General features: G+C 45.6%; 2 protein-coding genes across 4 annotated transcripts in view; one reads left to right on the top strand and one right to left on the bottom strand.

Annotated features, from left to right (window-relative positions):
* Positions 1-19,311, top strand: part of RPAP2 (RNA polymerase II associated protein 2) — a 197,068-nt gene extending 177,757 nt beyond the window's left edge. For 2 of the 3 annotated variants that reach the window (XM_037826647.1, XM_037826644.1), the window contains exon 13: positions 18,869-19,311. The gene's annotated coding sequence lies outside the window, so the exon portion shown is untranslated. The remainder of the gene's footprint in view (positions 1-18,868) is intronic. The other variant, XR_005215302.1, reaches the window with a different exon arrangement.
* LOC119527036 (peptidyl-prolyl cis-trans isomerase FKBP1A-like) lies at positions 14,527-15,019 on the bottom strand. The gene is given in 2 exon segments (XM_037826652.1): positions 14,527-14,658; positions 14,660-15,019. Coding segments are annotated over 2 exon segments (450 nt in total). The 5' UTR covers positions 14,978-15,019.
* Positions 19,312-21,421: the final 2,110 nt, after the last annotated feature.

The following is a 21,421-nucleotide window of genomic DNA, read 5'->3' as shown; positions in this document are numbered from 1 at the left end:
CTCCAAGACATATAATTCTTAAAAAAAAAAAAAAAAAAATTCCTAAGATAATGATAAAGAAAAGTTCTGAAAGCAGCAAGAGAGAAGCCATTTATAACATACAAGGGATCCTCAACAGGATTTGTGTCAGTTTCTCATCAGAAACCATGGAGGACAGAAGGCAGTTGTGTGACATATTTAAAGAGAAAAATTGCCAGCTAAGAATTCTATTTACTTGAATTCTATCTTGTCCTTCAACTATGAAGAAGAGTGTTCTGTTTTGCTAATGCTGCCGTTATGCAAAAACACCAGAAATGGATTGGTTTTTATAAAGGGGGTGTGCCGGTTTGGATGTATTGTGGCCCCCAAAACGCCATCATCTTTGATGCAATCTCGTGGGGCAGATTGATTAATCTTTTCAGTTAGGGTGTGACCTTTTGATTGGATGTTTCCTTGGAGATATGACCCACCAAACTGTGGCTGATCACTTTGATTGGATAATTTCCATGGAGGTGTTACCCCACCCATTCAGGGTGGGTCTAAATTAAATCACTGGAGCCGTATAAATGAGCTGACAAACAGAAGGAACTCAGTGCAGCTGTGAGTGACATTTTGAAGACTGAGAGTGACATTTTGAAGAGGAACTACAGCCAAGAGGGACACTTTGAAGAACACACAGAACCTAAAAGAGGAACCACAACTTAACAGAGACATTTTGAAGATGGCTTTTGAAAGCAGACTTTTGTTTTGGAGAAGCTAAGAGAGGACAAATGCCCCAAGAGCAACATTTTAAAGAATGCATAGTTGCTGAGAGAAGAGCTGGGACACAACCTGGAAGCAAGCAGATGCCAGCTACGTGCCTTCCCAGCTAACAGAGATTTTCCAGATGCCGATGGCCTTTCTCCAGTGAAGGTACCCCATTTTTGTTGCCTTACCTTGGGCATTTTATAGCCTTAAGACTGTAACTGTGTAACCAAATAAACCCCCTTTGTGAAAGCCAATCCAAATAACAAAAATAACTAAAATCCAAAATGAAAGAGGGGCATTATAACAGATCTTCAGAAATTAAAAGGATTATAAGAAACTACTATGAACCAACTGTATGCTAATAATCCAGACGAAATGGACAAATTCCTAAAAACACACAACTTACCTACACTGAAAATACCTACACTAAAAATAGAATATCTCAACAGATCTATAACAGGTAAAGAAATTAAATCAGTAATCAAAAACCTCCCAAAAAAGAAATCCAGGATTGGAGAGCTTCATTGGTAAATTCTGCCAGACACTGAAAAAGAATTAGCAGCAGTCCTACTCAAACTTTTCCAAAAGATTGAGGAACAGGGAACACTTCCTAACTCATTTTATGAAGCCAGCATTACTATAATACCGAAGCCAAATATATCCATCTCAAGGAAACAACAGACCAATTCCCTTTATGAACATAAATGTAAAAATCCTCAACAAAATACTATCAAATCAAATCCAGCAGCATAGTAAAAGAATTATATACCAGTAGTATTTGGGTTTTATTCCAGGAATGCAAGGGTGGTTCAACATAAGAAAATCAATAAGTGAGAACACCACATTTACAGAATGAAGGGAAAACCATCACATGAACATCATAATTGATGCAGAAATGTTGTTTAACAAAATCTAATGCCTTTTCATGATAGAAACACTCAGAAAAATAGAAGTAGATGGTAACTTCCTCAACATTTTAAACAGCATATGTGAAAAACCTACAGCTAACTTTATACTCAATAGTGAAAGACTGAAAGCCTGAGGCAAAGATCAGGAACAAGACAAAGATGCTCACTTTGCACCACTGCTATTCGACATTGTACTCGAAGTTCTTGCCAGAGCAGTTAAGCAAGAAACAGAAATAAAAGCCATCCAAGTCAGAAAGGAAGAAGTAAAACTACCTTTTTTTTTTATCTTCATTTTATTGAGATATATTCACATACCACACAGTCATACAAAACAAATCGTACTTTCAATTGTTTACAGTACCATTACATAGTTGTACATTCATCACCTAAATCAATCCCTGACACCTTCATTAGCACACACACAAAAATAACAAGAATAATAATTAGAGTGAAAAAGAGCAATTGAAGTAAAAAAGAACACTGGGTACCTTTGTCTGTTTGTTTCCTTCCCCTATTTTTCTACTCATCCATCCATAAACTAGACAAAGTGGAGTGTGGTCCTTATGGCTTTCCCAATCCCATTGTCACCCCTCATAAGCTACATTTTTATACAACTGTCTTCGAGATTCATGGGTTCTGGGTTGTAGTTTGATAGTTTCAGGTATCCACCACCAGCTACCCCAATTCTTTGGAACCTAAAAAGGGTCGTCTAAAGTGTGCGTAAGAGTGCCCACCAGAGTGACCTCTCGGCTCCTTTTGGAATCTCTCTGCCACTGAAGCTTATTTCATTTCCTTTCACATCCCCCTTTTGGTCAAGAAGATGTTCTCCGTCCCACGATGCCGGGTCTACATTCCTCCCCAGGAGTCATATTCCACGTTGCCAGGGAGATTCACTCCCCTGGGTGTCTGATCCCACGTGTGGGGGGAGGGCAGTGATTTCACCTTTCAAGTTGGCTTAGCCAGAGAGAGGGCCACATCTGAGCAACAAAGAGGCATTCGGGAGGAGGCTCTTAGGCACAACCATAGGGAGGCCTAGCCTCTCCTTTGCAGCAACCGTCTTCCCAAGGGTAAAACTTATGGTAGAGGGCTCAACCCATCAAACCACCAGTCCCCTATGTCTGTGGTCATGTTAGCAACCATCGAGGTGGGGTAGGCCAATACCCCTGCATTCTCCACAGGCTCCTCAAGGGGGCACTACATCTTTTTTTTTTCCTTGTTTTTTGCGGTCGCGGTTACTACTTCTAGGGGGAGAGGCGGCCGGTAGCCGAGCCCTCAGCTCTCGGGGCTGCTTAAGGGGTACCGGCGGCGGGGGCTCTTTCCCGGAGGCGAGGGCGAGGCGGAGGACGTGGCCGGGGTCCTCGGCGGGAGGCGTGCAAGGTATGGAGGGCGGCGATAGGGACAAAACACTCTTCATCCAGTAGGAGTATGCGCCAAAGAGATTTATTCAGGGGTGATTACAGGTTATATAGGCTGGTAAGAAGGGCAGGGCTGGAAAGGAGGTGAAGCAGCCTTAAATGGCAATACTGAAGGGATAGGGGCTAGGATTGGTTCTGAGAGAACGCCGGAGCCGTTGCAGCGGGGCGGGGGTTGTTCTGGCCACGGTGCATGCGCGCTGGCGGTGGCAGGAGTGGCCTTGGCACCAGGGAGTGAGTGGGTAAGATAAGGAAGTGGAGAAAGGACAGTTGGGAGAAAGGCGGTTTCCTCCGGCAAGCCTCCCCTGCCAGTGGCATTTTGGGTGAGGAAAAGGGAGCTGCCTTGACCTCGCTCCCCAGGCTCGGGGGGGCTGCAGAGGGCACTCACGCCCGTACCTACTACCCTCCCCAGGGGGTGATATCAGGTCCCCTGGCCCAGGCCTGGTAAGTTGAGGTACAAGCTCAGACACCCGCAATTCCCCTTTCTTTTCTAATTAGAGGAAGAGGCTTTACCGGAGAGGTCCGCTAAGGGTAAAAAAAGGGGTTGACGGTGGCTCAGCGAGGCTGGAGCTCAGTGTTGGTGTGGTGCCCGGGCACTTGACAATGGCTTCGCTGCAGTGGGCTGGGCGAAGGTGAGGGGTTTAAAGTTCAGGGGTTCAGAGAAGCTGGAACTCGAGGCGAGAACGATGTTCAGGTAATTGAGAAGGGTCTCGCGGTTGGCGAGTCGACCGGTGGCGTTGAGGTCGCGGAGGGTTGGTTGTCATCTTGGAGTGGGGGGCGTCAGAGGTGGCGAGTCGCTGATACTGGATTTGCACGAACGAGGAAAAAATGGCATCCGTTTGTTTTCTTACAAGCTGGACAATTTTGCGGATGAGGCAGGGTCCTAAGATGAGAGCTAGAATAATTATTAATAGGGGGCCAAGAAAAGGAAGGATGTATGGGAGGATGGGAGTGAAAAAACTGGACCAATAACTGGTGGCTTCACGATCTCTTTTACGCTTTTTCAGTCCTTCTCGGACCCTTTTCAGGCTATCCTCGATGAGACCTGTGGAATTGGCATAAACACAGCACTCTTCTCCTAGGGCGGCGCAGAGGCCTCCTTCTTTGAGGAGGAGAAGGTCAAGACCTCGGCGGTTTTGGAGCACTACCTCAGAGAGGGAATTGACAGAATTTTTTAGATGGTAAATAGCGTTTTGTAAGTGATGAATGTCTTCGTCAACAGCCGCCCTGAGGTGAGTCAGGGCGGAGCCTTGACTGGCTAGTGCAGCGATTCCGGTGCCAGCGCCGGCAAGACCTAGGAGGGAGGCAATTGTAAGGACGGTGATGGGCTCTCGCTTTTGCAGTGGGGCAGGAGCTGCAGTTCTTTCCAGACGGAGGAAGAAGTTTTCTTCGCTGTGGTATAAGACCCTAGGGATAAGGACAATTAGGAGGCAAGTTTCATTAGTTGTCTTGAGGGTTTGTACATTAAGGCAGGGGGTAAGTCCTGTAGAGGAGCAGAGCCATTGGGAGGAGTTGTGGGGAATAAGAAATTTTGCTGAGCTGCTGGGAGATGAGTAGCTGGCACAGGCAGTGAGGCCGGGAGAGTTACTGGAGCGAGGGCGGACGCACTTTCCCGTATAGGAGACTGAATGAAAGGTTAGGGGGACGGCAGAGGTATTCCAATTGCATTCCAAGGGGCTGTTTTCTGTGCTTTCTGAAAAGGAGAGGTTGGAGGCAACGGGCTCGTATAGAGAGGAAGAGGTGGAGAGGCAGAGCCAGCAGGATGAGGTAAAATTGGGGTTGGAGGAGTTTACTGAGGCAAAGGCGGCTTGGATAAGGCTGAGGAGGGGAGAGGAATAACGAGAAGGGGGCAGAGGAAGCTGGGGTGGTGGGGTTTGCGATGTAGTTGAAGTGCGTTTAGCCGGAGCTAAGGTGCGGCTGGAGGGCTGTGGAAAAAGAGGATTAATGACCTTGTTGGGACTAATATTAAAGGGCTTTTTTATAATAGTATCTTTCTTTGGTTGGTTTATAGCCTCCTTTCTTATGAATATAAGGGTTCCCCGATCGAACCCCGATAGCCAAATTCGGAAGCCCCAAGTTTTACCCAAGAGCCAAGACGTATCGGCAGGGTTTTGTATGGTGAGCATTAGTCTTTTAGGACAAGGGTACTTGTTGAAATAGCGATAGCCTGGATTTTGGCAAGAATACGGGATTACTGCGAGGTTTAGAAATTTGTCAGGGACAGAAGGTTTCCAGCCAGTGGCTATTGTTTCACACCCCCAGTACGGGCAGTAATAGTTTGTTGGGGATTTGCAGTATGATTTTCCAGGATTTGAAGCTGGACACATATAATAATCTTGAAGATTTAGGCTGCCTGGATAACTAGGAAGGTTTGGATTAGGAGGGACAAACAGATCAATGGCATAAAAGACGAAGGAGGGAGATCCCGCTGTGGTGTTGGAAAAAATTATTGTGGAGTCTTTCCAACGCGCAAGGGTCCACCTCCAAGGCTGGTGGGGATCGCCCTGGGTAGAAGAGGCAAGAACTAACATAACCAGTAGAAGGGAGGTTATGCTTGGGTGAGGGTTGAGAGGGTGTATGACATGGTGTTTTGCCTGTTTATAGAGGCGTATAATTTTTCTAATTTCTCGCCGCTGCTGCGCTCTGCTCGGACTAGGGTTCAGGCCCAGGTGTACTGTTGTCATCTGGTGCACCAGGCTGCGGAGACGACGGCGTTCCCGTCTCGTTGAACGCGTGGTTGCTGGTGGCGGGCCGGATTGCCCTTCCTGGGATCCATATTGGTTGTGCTGCATCATCTGGGAAAACACAAGCAAACCCGCGCCCCTGGGCGAGAAGTGGGGAGGGACCTTTCCAGGTATTATTCTCCGGGTCCTTCCAGTAAACCATCGGGGCCTGGGTGGGCCTATACGAGGGCCCCCAATGTTTATGTAGGGGCGAAAGCCCTTCCTTATTGAATGTGAGTAGATTAAGGTGAATAAGGGCTGCTATAACAAGGTCCCCTGGAGTTGCCTGGGGGAGCATTGCCCTTTCTTTCTCAATTTGTATTTTTAAGCGGCGATGAACTGCTTCTACAATGGCTAGCCCCTGTGGATTATAGGGGATGCCGAAATGATGGGTGATGTTATATAACTGAAGAAAAGCCGCAAAAGAGGCACTGCGATAGGCAGGCCCATTGTCTGTTTTTAGGTCCCAAGGGACTCCCATGAAGAGAATTCCTTGTCTCAGGGCTTTGATACAATGTTTGGCCGTTTCCCCGACAAGGGGGACTGCATAACACATAGCTGAAAAGGTGTCAATTATTACATGTACATACTTGAGGCGCCCAAAGGACGGAACATGAGTTACATCCATTTGCCATCTAGAATTTGGTTTTAAGCCTCGTGGGTTGACTCCTTGAGGTTGTAAGGGGCCAAGTGGCGCAAAGGGTGCACAAGTTGCACAATTGCGGACAAGATGTTTACAGGTATCTAGGGGGAGGTCACATAAATGATGTAACGACGTAGCCGAAAAGTGAAACCTGGAATGCAATAACTTGGCCTGGTTAACAGCGTCCCCCGGAGGGGCCGCTGTGTTAGTTAGCATAGTTTGGGTAGTCTGAGCTGAGACCGCTTGGTCTACTATACTGTTGCCATTAGCCAAGGGCCCCGGAAGGCCTGAGTGACTACGAATGTGGCTAATGAACCAAGGATCCTGTCGATGCTCCAGGATGCTTCTGAGGTCAGAAAGTGCTTTATCAATGGCCGAGTCTCCCGGGAAAAAGGTGGAAAACGCGAGGACTCGGCAGACCTGATACGTGTAGAGGCTGTCAGTGAAAATGTTTACTGGGTGGCTGCAGTGGGCGTTTAGTGCGTATGACACTGCCAGAATTTCCCCCACTTGAACCGAATGAAGGTTGAGATAACTGAATAGGCGGGGTTCCGGATGGTCCTGCGAATAAGAGAGGAAGGCGAAACGGGTTTTGGAGGCGTCAGTAAAGACGGTATTGGCACCCGGGATGGGTGCAGAGGAGGGGAAAGGATGGAAGGGGCTGCGGAAGGGAAGCTTGGCGAGTCCCTGTAACAGCCGATGGCTAGGATAGTGGCAGCTGAATTCCCCCTGAAATCCTTCTAAAAGGATTTGCATGTCCGGGTTGTCACGTATAAGCAGGCGGGTTTGGCCTGTGTCTAGGGGCCAAACAATTTTTTCTGGCGGCTCTCCGAATACATGAACAGCCAAGGTAACTAGATCTGAAGCTAGGCTGATCCAGAGCCGTACTGCGGGGCAAATCTTCCTAAGTCGACTTTTAGCGGGATGCGCCCAAAGTAGAGGGCCTTCCTGCCACAGGCAGCCCATGGGTGTGCCGGGCGTAGGGAGGATGAGTGCTATAAGATTGCCCTCTCTAGTGCTGAACCTGTTGAGACAGCAGGCAGCAAGTGCCTTGTTAATTGCGGCAATGGCTTCTTTTGCCTCCTGGGTGAGCTTAATGCGCCGAGAGATTGCTAGCGGCGGGGCTTCAGGGACACTCAGCAGCATAAAGAGTGGTTGTAGCTGCGCTGTGGTGATCGGCAACGCAGAGCGGAGCCAATTGATTTGACCGCAGAGCTGTTGAAGCTCAGTGATAGTGACCCGGTCTGGTATGTCCAGCTGGGGAGCGGACGGAGCAATGGTTTTATCAATACTAAACCCTAAGAAGGCTAATGGTGGCACAATTTGAACTTTATCGAGTTGAATCGTTAGGCCGAGGTCAGCCAAATTAGTGGTAAGGTCTTTGAGGATTAGAGGAAGCGTCTCGGCGTCTTCAGAGGCTACTAAGATGTCATCCATGTAATGGATGAGCATGGCCCGCTTTCGCAGGGGGGCCACTGCGTGATTAACATACATCTGGCAGATGGCCGGACTGTTACGCATCCCTTGAGGGAGGACTTTCCATTGGTACCTATTAGCCGCGCCCGCGTGATTGGGGACGGGAACTGTAAAAGCAAAGCGCGGGCGGTCTCGCTCATGTAGCGGGATGGAAAAGAAACAGTCTTTGATGTCAATGGTGGCTACGTGATAGTGAGCCGGGATGGCTACCGGATGGGGAAGGCCAGGCTGCGGGGAACCCATGGGAAGAATATGCTTATTGATTTCCCGCAAATCATTGAGGAGCCTAAATTTCCCTGTGGTTTTTTTATGAATAACAAATACTGGCGAATTATTGGGGCTAGTAGAAGGTTCTATGTGGCCAGCATTTAATTGTTCTTGTACGAGGGCTTGGAGTACTACCAATTTATGCGTGGGAAGGGGCCACTGCTCCACCCATATAGGTTCCTCAGTATCCCACTGCAGAGGAACGGGCGCTGGAGGTGTTAAACGAGCAGTGGCGCACATTATTGGGGGGGCTGCGTGGTAAGCACTGCCCCAGAGGCGGCGAGGATGTCACGGCCCCATAAAATTTGGTCTATGGTGTGTAGAAATAACGGGCGGAAGGTACCTGAGTGGCCTTCTCCATCCTCCCACTTAATGGGTCTTATGGCTTGAAGAGAAGTAGAGGTACCAGTGGCTCCCACTACCGAGGGACCATCAAGAACCATGCACATGGTGGCATATTGAGCGGGCATGCAAGAGATTTCTGCTCCTGAATCGAGCGTGCCTGTGTACCATTGCCCCTCTATTTTTAACTTACGAGTAGGTTTTTCTGGAGTGAGGGGGACTGTCCAGAGAAGCGTTTTATTGTTGGAGCATTGATTAGTTTTATTGGAACTGGCCGGCACGCTGCCTCTTAGGGGCGGGGCTGAGGCTTGCCCCGCTTGGAGTTTAAAGCCTGCTCAGTGCTTTGGTGTTGACTACCGCCAGGGCACCAGGGATAGCAGAATTTTTTTAAATCTTTCTCATTAAGGTCTCTGTAGCTGCTTTTGCAATCACGCGCCCAGTGATAACCACGTTGGCAGCGCGGGCATGGAGTGGGAGGGGGGCGCCCGTTGCGTTGCATGGGAGGCGGGCGTTTGACCTCCGTATTGGGGCATTCCCTGGCAAAATGACCGCCTTGTCCGCATTTAAAACAACCGGTGGTGGCGACCAAGGCGGCAGTGACGGCGCCAGAGACAGCCTGGGCTAGAGACGTGGCAGCTGGATCAAAGGCGCTGCAGGCGAGAACCCAGTCATCTATCCTTTTTTCCCGCAAGGGAAGAATGGCTTGCTTACAGGGGGGGTTAGCTCCTTCTAGAATGAGTTCGCGGGTGAGCGCTAACTGGGCTTGGGGGTCGGTGACTTTTCTAGCACAGGCCTCTTCAACCCTGGAAACGAAGGTGGCAAAAGGTTCGTTTGGCTCCTGGAGGAGCTTGGTAAATTTGTCAGGTCGACGGGCAGAGCAATTGGCAAACGCGCGTAAGGCGATGCCTCTGAGGATAGTCCAGAAGGTAGCAGGGACATTAATATAAGCAGACGCATTTAGAAATGCTCCAGTGCCCAAATAGGCTTCAGGGGGATGATAGACTCCAAGGGCTGCGTCTTGCTCACTTTGCTGTGCTGCTTCTGCCTGGAAGTGAGCACGCCAGTCAACAAACTGACCGGGGTTAAGAATGGAACGGGCAAGCGAGGCCCAGTCTTGGGGGATGCAATAGTCCATGCCGAGATCCTGCAGTATTTGGGAAGCGTATGGGCTACCTAACCCGTCCTCCCTGACGGCCCTGCGAAGCTGCTTGATAGTATCTGAGTCAATGGGATACCAGTCATACGGTTTCTGTGGGGTGGGGGCAAGGTTAAGAGGAAAGCAGCGAAAAGCACGAGAGAAAGGAGGACGCGCTTGCAGAAGGCTTGGCGCGGGAGTGGGGGTAGGGGGAGCGTTGCCCCAAGGGTTGCCCTGAGGTGTAGAAGGCAGCCAGGGGTTGTTAGTCGGTGGGGTGGAAGGAGCGGCGGCAGCTGCCGGTAGCGGCTCCGAGGGGGAGCTCGCCGAAGGGGGAGGTGGGAGTGGGAGGCCCCAAGCGTCGCAAGATGGCGGCGCGGTGGGCGTGGCTAAGACACAAGATGGTGGATCAGCTTTGCCCTGTGAAAGGGCGGGGTTCAAGGCATAAGATGGTGGACTAACTCCGCCCTGTGGAAGGGCGGGGTAAAGCGTACGCGGTTTCCGGCTCAGCTTAGGGCTGATGTCATCGCTTGGATTTAACGGGGCCTCGATCAGGGGGGAGGGAGCCTTGAAGGCAGGAGCGGATGGTTATCAAGGTGGGGAGCAAGCCAGGAGGGAAGCGCTTGCTCTCATGTTCCATGGCATTAGTGACTCGATCAATAAGATGATCATAAGTAACAGGGTCCCAAAGATGGCAAGTGGTGAGCCATGGGTTAAAGGGCAGCAGGAGGTCCCAGTATACTTGCAGCTGCCGAACAGACACTTTGTAGCGATGCGTGTCTAGGAGACCCGCTAGAGCACGAACTTGAGGTGCCTGACACGTAGATATACGATTACCCATAGCTGAGGGGGGAGGAGGGGGGGTTGCTCCCGAGCCGGGCCTGCCCGGCTGGCGGGGAGGAGGAGGAAGAGTTGTTTACCGAGCAGAGAGAATGAGATAAACTGTGGCCTTGAGGCCGAAGGAGACGGCGAGAGCAGAAAGCAGTGCCCTTTGGCAACGGGAGCAGTCAGGGGGGGCGGTTGCAAAGAGGCACACGGCACCAAATGAGGAAATAAAAATACAAAGAACTACAGCAAAGTAATGGAGGGGAAGAGGGAGAGCGTTAGGAGGAACGGGGGTCATAGCAGTGCGCATACAAGAGGACGAAGAGAGCGTGGGGGAAGGGAGGAGTTCCTACTGGATGAAGAGAGCGTGGGGGAAGGGAGGAGCGGCTTCGGAGCAGTGAACCTCCCACGGCTCCGGAAGCGGCGAGGGAGAGGCGGCCCTTACCTTGCAGGCGAGGAAACGGGAAGCTGGAGAGGCGTCCGGGCGAGCGGGCGACCTGCCAAACTGTTGTGTGGAGACGTTCCTCACACGGGGCACCAGTTGCGGTCGCGGTTACTGCTTCTAGGGGGAGGGGCGGCCGGTAGCTAAGCCCTCAGCTCTCGGGGCTGCTTAAAGGGTACCGGCGGCGGGGGCTCTTTCCCGGAGGCGAGGGCGAGGCGGAGGACGTGGCCGGGGTCCTCGGCGGGAGGCGTGCAAGGTATGGAGGGCGGCGATAGGGACAAGACACTCTTCATCCAGTAGGAGTATGCGCCAAAGAGATTTATTCAGGGGTGATTACAGGTTATATAGGCTGGTAAGAAGGGCAGGGCTGGAAAGGAGGTGAAGCAGCCTTAAATGGCAATACTGAAGGGATAGGGGCTAGGATTGGTTCTGAGAGAACGCCGGAGCCGTTGCAGCGGGGCGGGGGTTGTTCTGGCCACGGTGCATGCGCGCTGGCGGTGGCAGGAGTGGCCTTGGCACCAGGGAGTGAGTGGGTAAGATAAGGAAGTGGAGAAAGGACAGTTGGGAGAAAGGCGGTTTCCTCCGGCAAGCCTCCCCTGCCAGTGGCATTTTGGGTGAGGAAAAGGGAGCTGCCTTGACCTCGCTCCCCAGGCTCGGGGGGGCTGCAGAGGGCACTCACGCCCGTACCTACTACCCTCCCCAGGGGGTGATATCAGGTCCCCTGGCCCAGGCCTGGTAAGTTGAGGTACAAGCTCAGACACCCGCAGTTTTTCTTTTTTTTTTTTTTTAACTTTCCCTTCTTTTTTTTTTTTAATATTCATTTTATTGAGATATATTCACATACCACACAGTCATATAAAACAAATCATACATTCGATTGTTCACAGTACTGTTACATAGTTGTACATTCATCACCAAAATCAATCCCCAACACCCTCATTACCACACGCACAAAAATAACCAGAATAATAATTAAAGTGAAAAAGTGTGCTTCAGGTTTTAAAGCAGGGAAGGATAGTGAGGCATTTGCCTTGGGCCCCAAATTTAAGGGGCACCAAAAAACTCAGGAGATAGTATTTGAATGCAAGGTTTTAAAAAATCAAAAGTAATGCAAAAAGTCCATGGTGAACAAAATATCAAAATTTCAAATACAGATAACATTGGTAATGGTGCCATGCCAAGCCATTTAAGAGCATGATGCAAAGGTAGAATATCAACAATACTAATTTTTTTTTTTAGAGATAACAGTAAAAATAATGTTTATTGTTTATTTTCTGATTACAACACAAATATATGCTCCTTGAATAAAATTTGGAAAACATATAAAAGTTTCAATGAGAAAAAGTAAAAATTACATATAACCCAACTTTTTAAAGTAACCAAATTTCTTATTATATTTCACTGAAAAACTACCTCTTTTTGCAGATGACATGATCCTTTATATAGAAGATCCCAAAGAATCCACAAGAAAACTCCTAGAACTGATAAGCAAATTTAGCAAAGGTGCAGGCTACAAGATCAACAAAAATCAATTAGGTTTCCGTACACCACCAAAGAATATTCTGAAATGGAATTTTTTTAAAATCCCATTCACAGTGGTTCATAAAAGAATAAAATATCTAGGAATAAATTTAAGGAGGTGAAGGACTTGTACACTGAAAACTATAAAACACTGTTGAAAGAAATAAAAGATCTAGATAAGTGGCAGAACATCACAGTTCATGGATAGGAAGACAATATTAGTAAGACATCTAATATTATTTAAAGATATCTACAGATTCAACACAATACCTACAAAATCCTAGTAGCTTTTTTCGCAGAAATAGAGAAGCAGATCCACAAATTCCTATGCAATAGCAAAGGGCCCTGAATAGCCAAATCAGTATTGCAAAGGAAGAACAAAGTTGGAGGTCTCACACTCCCCAATCTCAAAACTTACTGCAAAGCCAAAGTAATCAAAATAGTGTGATACTGGCGGAGAGAGAGACACACCAATGGAATAGCATTGAGAGTTGATTGATAAACCCACACATCTGTGGACAACTGATTTCTGACCAGGGAGTCAACTATATTAATTGGGAAACAAATGGTCTCTTCAACAAATGGTGTTCAGAAAACTGGATATCCACATGCAAAGGAATGAAGTTAGACCCCTACCTCACACCATATACAAAAATTAACTCTAAATGGGTCAAGAACCTAAACATAAGAGCTAAAACCATAAAATTACTAGAAGAAAACATTGGGGGGATCCTTCATAAGTTTGGATTTGGTAGTAATTTCTTAGATATAACAACAAAAGCACAAGCAACAAATGAAAAAATAGATAAAACAGATTCATCAGAATTAAAAACTTGTATGTCAAAGGACACTATCAAGAAAGTGAAGAGACAGCCTACAGAATGGGAGAAAATAATTGTGAACCATATATCCAATAAGGTTTTGTTTTTTGTTTTGTTTGTTTTCTTTTCCAGCATAAAGCACTTTTATTGCACTAATAACTCAAAACTGATATGTAGTGCAGAAGGTGCGGGGGGGGGGGGGCAGCAATAATTTCTCTCACCAAATCACTACACAGGTCAGCAAAGGTGTGAGAGGGGGAAGGAAAAGCCAGGGAACTTTGAGATCAGCAGCAGGGGCTGAGCATCAAAACAAACAAACAGAAAACCCAGGTGATGTTGAAGCTGCGATGACCAGCATCATTTTCTTAAGAGAACACTCAAGGATTTATCAAGATGGCTGGGCTTTCATTGGATGTTACATGTCTAAAAACAGAACCTTCAATTTATACTTTGGATTAAAGTTCTTAAAATATAGGAAGTGGTGGAACTTTGACAGCTGTGAGAAGAGTACAGAAGTCCTGAAAATTCATTAGAAAAACTACAGGATGCAAAAAAAATAAATAAATAAGCCAGGCTGTGAAAAAGGCTTCAAAGGTTCCTGCTGGCCCAGGGACAGATACCTATAGTGTCACACCGCAGTGAAAACTATCCGTTTTCAAAAGGCAGAGAGTTTGAGGGGACGGGAGGGTGGGACTGGTGGAGGCAAAAGCTTTCCCCCCTTACCCATTTCGATTTGGGGTAGGGCTTTTAATTCAAGCCAAGGAATTTCTTAGCTTGGAGAATGATTCAGCCCTCAAAAGCTCCTCAGATCTGCTATGGCTTTGCAGCGCAGCAGCAAGAATGTTCAATATATAATAGATAAAAATTTCATCAAAAAAAATAATAAAGTTCTTTCCCCCCGCTTCCCACCAAACACCAATTCCTATTTTAAGATTAACCCATTGTTTGTGCTGTTAATACCTGAACATATACTTAACTGGAAACCTAGATCCAGAAGACTGAAACTGAATCATCACCCCAAAATCAAAACCAAAAATGAATATAACTTGAGGTTCATGGCTTATCGTTCAAGTCAACACATAGATGAGGAGAAAGGGGAAGAGGAAATAGAGATGTCAGAAGCAAAGCTGAGTGATAGAACACATTCAGTCTGGGTAGATGTTTTTACAAAGAGTGTAGTGGAACATCAGGAAAAGCTCCATGTGGATTCATGTGCACATGTCTGGAGGCGCCAGATCTCCCCATGGCAGATCTAAGTACAGGGAGTGGAGGGAGGAGGCCATTCCTGTCATTCCAGTGTTAGAAGCTCCACATCAAAGACGAGAGTGGTGTTTGGTGGGATGATGCCCGGGTGCCCAGTGGCATCATAGGCATAGTCTGGGGAGATAGCCAGTTTGGCTCTCTGACCCACACTTATCTATCTGGGCAATCCCTTCTTCCCAGCCTCGGATCACCTCCTGCTTGCCTAGCATAAACTTAAAGGGCTTGTTTCTGTCCCGGGAGGAATCAGATTTCTTTCTATAGTCAAGCATCCCTGTGTAGTGCACCACACAGGTCTGGCCATGCTTTGGGAAAGTGCGCCCATCTCTGGTGGAGATGGTGTCCACATGCACTCCCATGTCGGCGGACGCTGGATGGGCAGTGCAACAGGCGGTGTGGACCAGAAGCAGACCTGGCCGGCAGCTCCAGTGCTCTGCCTTGTCCTTCTGTGTGTCACCTGTGCATGTGCACCCCTGCATCCCAATAAGCTTTCAATATCCAAAATATATAAAGAACAGCTGCAACTCAACAACAAAAAGACAACCCAATTTAAAATGGACAAAGGGCTTGAATAGACATTTCTCTGAAGGTAATACACAAATGTCCAATAAGCACATGAAAATATCACAAGTCATCAGGGAAATACAAATCAAAACCACAGAGTTACCTCTTCACCCCCTAGGAAGGTTATTATTTAAAAAAAAAAAATAAGTGATTTTGAGGATGCAAAGAAATAGGAACACATACTGTAAAATGGTTCAGCCACATGGAAATTAGTTTGGCAGTTCTCCAGTGTGGGGGAGCCCCTGGCCCCCAAGTGTTTTGAAAACTGCACACAGCAGTTTGCTTGACCTAGGACAGCTAAGGTTTGACATGTTCTCCTTGTAATATCGGATGCTAACTGAAATCTATACCTGAAACTACCTCCTCCCTGAGACTCCCTGAGATACTGTTATCTCTATAATCCTCCCCTCCTCTCTGTTGATTACAATCAACCCCTCCCTATGTTGCACAACCTGGCTCCCTGCCCTACACTCTCATACCCGTTGGAATGTCGAGCCCTTATAACCAGCTTATTCAGCCCCCCCCAAAGGGCAGACTATTTCCACGTTGTGCTCTGAACATGCCACCATTCAGAGCAGTTCCTGAATCCATTCAGAGAAGCTCCTGATTTCAGGGCATCGTGGCTCGACTTCCCCACCCTGTAGGTAAGCCCTATAATAAAAGCTCATGTCTCAGAACATGTCCAGTACTTTCTTTAGACCTTTGGCTACAAAAGCCCTCTTGGGCCGTGACACCCAGAAAATTGAAAATAGATTAACCATATGACTCAGCAATCCCACTTCTTGGTTTATAACAAAAAGAATTGAAAGCAGGGTGTTCCGGTTTGCTAATGCTGCCAGAATGCAAAACACCAGAAATGGATTGGCTTTTATAAAAGGGGTTTATTTGGTTACACAGTCTTAAGGCCATAAAGTGTCCATAAACAAAGGGTTCCTTCACTGGAGGATGGTCAATGGCATCCGGAAAACCTCTGTTAGCTGGGAAGGCACGTGGCTGGTGTCTGCTTGCCCCCAGGTTGCATTCCAAAATGGCGTTCTCCAAAATGTCTATATCAGCTTCCAATGGCCGTTTTCAAAATGTCTGACTCAGCTCCAGCTACCTATGAGCTCCTTCTGTCTGAGCTTATATAGTGCTCCTGTAAACTAAACAAGGCCCGTGCTGAATGGGCGGGGCCACACCTCCATGGAAATTATCCAGTCAGAGTTATCACTTACAGTTTGGTGGACACTGAACCAATAGGTTCAACCCAATCCACACTAATATGTCTGCCCCCACAAGAATGCATTAAAGAATATGGCTTTTTCTGCGGGACATAAATATACAAACTGGCACATAGAGTCTCAAACATATATTTGTACACCAATGTTCCTAGCAGTGTCACAATAGCCAAAAGGTAGAAGCCACCCAAGTGTTCAGCAACAGATAAATGGATAAACAAAATGCAGTATATACATACAGTGGAATATTACTCAGTCATAAAAAAGGATGAGGTTCGGATGCATGCTACAATATGGATGAGACTTGAAGACATCATGTTGAGTGAAATAAGCAAGACAAAAAGACACATTTTGTATGATCTCACATATATGACATACCTAGAAGAAGCAATCATCATAGAGACTGATGCTGAGTTAGCAGGGGTGGAGATGGGACAGGTAGCAGGAGTTACAGCTTAATGGATGAGTAGCTTCTACTTGAGGTGGTGAAAAAGGAGGGTTAATGGATATGGGTGATGATAGCACAATTTTGTGAATATAATTAATGCTACTGTATTGTACACGAATGGTTTGAATGGAAAATTTTGTGCTTTATATGTTGGTTACTACAATAAAAAGTTTTTAAAAGTGTTTTGAATTGCCAAGGGAAGGGAAAAAATAAAATTCCATCTGTAGTATAAAAAGAGCAATACAAGCTTGTTACAAAAATAAAAGGTAAACAATACAGAATTGCATATGTAATGAAAAAGGAAAATTCCCCTTTCACTTCTGCTTCCAATTCCACTCTCCTTCCCCAAAGTATACTTAGTGTATTTTATTTCATATTCATTTTTATCATTTACATCTTTGTAAAAGAATCTTCTCTGAATGTATGGGAAGGATATTTGAGAGAGGTGTGTTGGCAGGTGAGAAAAAAATGGCACCATTTATTGATCCAGCTAGAAAACTGAATTTGAAGAATCAGCACTGTTAATTGTCTCCCAGTTTATACCCAGTGACCTTTTCAAGTGATCTTTCTCCCATCAGGACACCATAAAACAGAAGTTTTTACTTAAAGGGAGCTAAGGTTGGCCTATATAAGCATCGCCTGTAACAGCCCTTCTAAGACTATGGTGAGAGTGAAGTTTTGTTGTCAAGCTTCAGGTGCAGGGGATTGAGTTAATCATAGTCCTCAGTTCTGCATGCACTCTCTCCACTCTATGAAAGTCTTATTTTCCAGACAGAGAATGCCCATGCAGAGGTCCTGCCTGGCCTGTTTTAATGAATGGATGCCAATTAATAATCACTTTTAATTAGCATATTTTAAATGTGCATGTAAACAGATGGTGTTAAAGTAGTTTTAAGGACTCTAAGCAATAGATGTTTTAAGTGGACATAACAGGTCTCCTGTGATCATTGTGTATACACATAGGAACTCATGGTAAACTTTGGCCCAACCTTTGTCAGTATTACAAGGGATTCTGAATGAATGAGTCTTTATTACACAATTTTCCATATGAGAGATAGAGATGGTTGTGAATAAATGGTTGGTTTTCAAGTTTGCATAATTTTTGTAAATCATGGTAAGTTCATTTGAGTCTAAAGATTTTAATACCTACTAATCTTTTCAAGAGTTAACTACTAACTAGTATGTGATAAGATGCTTTCAGTTGCAAATAACGGAAAAAAGTCCAACTTGAACTAACTTTTCTTATGGTGGTCTATTATCTTTTGCTGTTTCACAAAATACCCCCAAAACTTAGTGGCTTAAAACAACAAAAATGTATTATCTCACAGTTTCTGTGAGTCAGGAATCTGGGCACAGTTTAGCGAGGGGCCTCTGGCTTAGGGTCTCTAATGAGGTTACAGTTAAACTCCTCCATGAAGGCTGCAATCTCATCTGAAGGCCCAACTGGAGGAAAATACCCTTCCAAGCTCACCTACATGAAGAGGATTCAGTTTCTCACAGAGTTGAACTCAGGGCCTCAGTTCCTCACTGGCTATTGTGTGGAGATGTTCCCCAGTTCTTTGCTAGGTGGGCCTCTCCATAGCATACCTCATAACATGACATGTGGCTTCTCTCAGAGCAAGCATGTGAGAGAGCATTCCCAAAACAGAAGCCATGGTCTTTCTGACACCTAATCTCAAAAGTGACATCCCATCACTTTTGCTGTATTCTGTATTTAGAAGTTAGTCACTAAGTACCACCCATGCTGAAGAGGAGAAGATTGTATAAGGCATGAATACTATGAGATAGGGATCACTGGTAGCCATCTTAGAAGCTGCCACAGGTGGCAAAATTGCAACAATGGTTCCTAACTTTATATATGGCAAACCACACTGTCCTGAGAATAGTCCTTCACTTCACACTTATTGAGGAAACCCTGAACGGGAGTCATTCTAGCAAGTAATTCTAGCAAAATGCAGGGGAGGGAGAAGGGAATTTCCTTATTGACCTAGAGCTGGATTTGGAGCTGGGTCTATTCCACCCAAACCACTGTTGCTATATAATAGAGAAGAAATAGAATGCATTTCAGGAAGATAAACACAGTGTCCAATGCAACTGGTAAAATATTTCAGGTATTCAAATTATCTTTTCTTGTTTTACAGATATAATCCACGAAGACAGAATAGAGGATGAACTGCTGTTTGTTCACCATCTCTGGAATTCTGGCTATGATGATCTGATCTGGTAATGACTGATAGCTACCTTTATTCCAAGAAAAACCTTTACCTCCTTAGCTTTCAACTTCCCAATCCCTTTATTCCTGCTACAGAGGGTGATTTCCCCAGATGGAGGAGAACCATTATACCGATGAAGATAACCACGTCCTTGCATCCCTATCTACAAGACAGTGTTTTTATTTATTTAAAGATGAAAGTTGAAATCTTAAACTGAACCTTGAATGACTATTCAAGAAAATATAATGATCTCATTTTTCTGAATGATTCCAGCCATCATAGTTGACCAAAAATTTGAGAAAATCCCCATTTTGCCCTCACAGTCTAAACTTACGTTAATAAAGGCAATCCAAGATGAAGCCCTTTGGAAATGTAGTCATTATTCTTTTAAAGATGCTGACTGTGCTGTAAAGTCCAGAGCCTAGTGGTTAACCTCACAAGTCCAAAGCAGGAGTATACCAGACCTTTCTGCACTTAAGGGTTTAAAACAACAACAAAATGGAATCTATAGTTTGTTTACAAGCTCTAGAATTTAGACTGTATTTTTCAAAATGTGTATCAAGCAGGCCTCTGAGCAGTTGAGGGTGGCTTCAGACAATTTGGGAAGCTTTACTGGCAGACCAAGAAACAAGAGTAAATCAGACCTACTCTCTTGGACACTGAAGGAAATGGCAACTTCTAAGGCCCAACCATGGGAAGGGTCCAGAAAGCAGTCTGGTACACTGGAGAGCTCAGTGGACAGGGAAATAGGAATATGGATTCTCTACTTAGCTCTGCCACAAATTAGATGTGTGGCCAAGCCACCTAAACTCTCAGAACTTCAATTCTGAGCTCTATAAAATAAGGCATAAGACCAGACAATCTCTCTGGGGAAAAGCTGTAAAAACTAAAACTCCACACAAAGCCTTTTGTTGTTGGTGTGGGGCCCCTTTGACATGATCTGACTGGATGAGGGTCTCTCTGACCATTCAAAAAAGCATAGTATACTAGAACTAATCAGTGAGTCCAGTAGGGTTATAAGATACAAGATCAGTGAACAAAAATCAGTTATATTTTTGTATACCAGCAATGAAAAATCCAAAAATGAATTAAGAAAACAATGTTCTCCCTTACATGACATTCTCTCCCTAATTTTTCCTACACTTTCTCTAGGTCCTTATTATACACTGAGCTCAAGCTCACCTAAGCTACTCTTAGAGGTATTGTGAGTTCCTTCTAAACACCTATGCTTCCAGTTGCTAAGCTTTCAACCCTGGCAAGATTTGGACAACTGGTTGCCAAGACTTGGGATGTCTGGCCTAGTCTTTGGTTCAGTCACGTGTCCTCCGCATCGTCCACGTCATTCTTCATTACTGTAGTAAAGGGTTGCCCTCAGTAAAGCATAGCTCCAGGTTTTCTTGTAAAATTCCAAAAGAATGGGTAAGAAATGTTTTTTAAAAACCCTATTGCTCTTTCAGGGGAGAAAACATGAATTCTAAGTATCTTTTACTATGAAAAGTAAAGTGTGATTCAGTTTCACTTTCTATTTAAATACTTATGGAACTAGTACACAGGCTGTCATATTCAGGGAATGATGGCATTTTACAAATATATATTGCCCTTTGAATATTTCCATTTCCATGAGATTATCTCAAAACCTGAAAACCCCACCAGGCTTAATATATTTACTGGAATCACTTTATGGTATTATTTAGCATCTTCTGCTTATAATCAGGTCCAAAAACCAGTTGACCTTTCTACTCATTAGGGTACAAGATCATTCTCTAAAGATTTTCCTAGACCCAAAGAATGATACTGTTCTGAAATTTGAAAATATTTAATAACCTTACACTATAAGCCCTAATAGAGAAAGAAGAGCAATGATGTCCAGAAGCCAGCCTCTGCTGAGGGTGAAGGGGGAGAAAGGGTGACTTTCATCTGAAATGTGCCAAAGGAGCCTGAGTCTGGGCTTAGGAGTAGCTGCTGGGGCCTCTGCTGTCTGGGCTGGGAGGCACACTCCAGTGTGTGTGGTGTGTGTTCTCAAATCAAAATCCTACTCAGGAATTCTGACCCCTTCTGTACACAGCATAACCTGGAGGCTAAGAAGTTTGGGACAGTGACTCCTTAGGGGCTGCCCTGTGTGATTCCTGATGAAGAAATGTCCTTATGAAGTGTTTTGTTTCCCAATAAAGATAATTTTCTTTGGGAATTCATGGGTCCTTTTTCAAATTAAACTAGCAAAATAGAAACTTTTGTAAAATCTTCTTTTCCATTCAACTCTCTACTCTTGAAATTTTCAAGCCTTTACTTACCCTTCCCTCAGCAAAAATACTTCTGTTTTAGAAAACCGATTGCTGATAAAGAAACTGGAAGTAGAGTTGGATCACAGTGCTTTTGAATGAAAGCAGTGGCACCAAGCCTTTCCCTCCAAATGGCCTTGCCTAACCTCGGGGACCTATGGAAAAAAGCTGCTCCAACATGCTAGTTTTCATTTTGTTTCCC

The sequence above is a fragment of the Choloepus didactylus genome, chromosome 2 (genome assembly GCF_015220235.1).
Source record: "Choloepus didactylus isolate mChoDid1 chromosome 2, mChoDid1.pri, whole genome shotgun sequence".
NCBI classification, from domain to species: domain Eukaryota; kingdom Metazoa; phylum Chordata; class Mammalia; order Pilosa; family Megalonychidae; genus Choloepus; species Choloepus didactylus.
The sequence above is the reverse complement of the archived record's forward strand: the minus strand, read 5'-3'. Positions and strand labels throughout refer to the sequence as shown.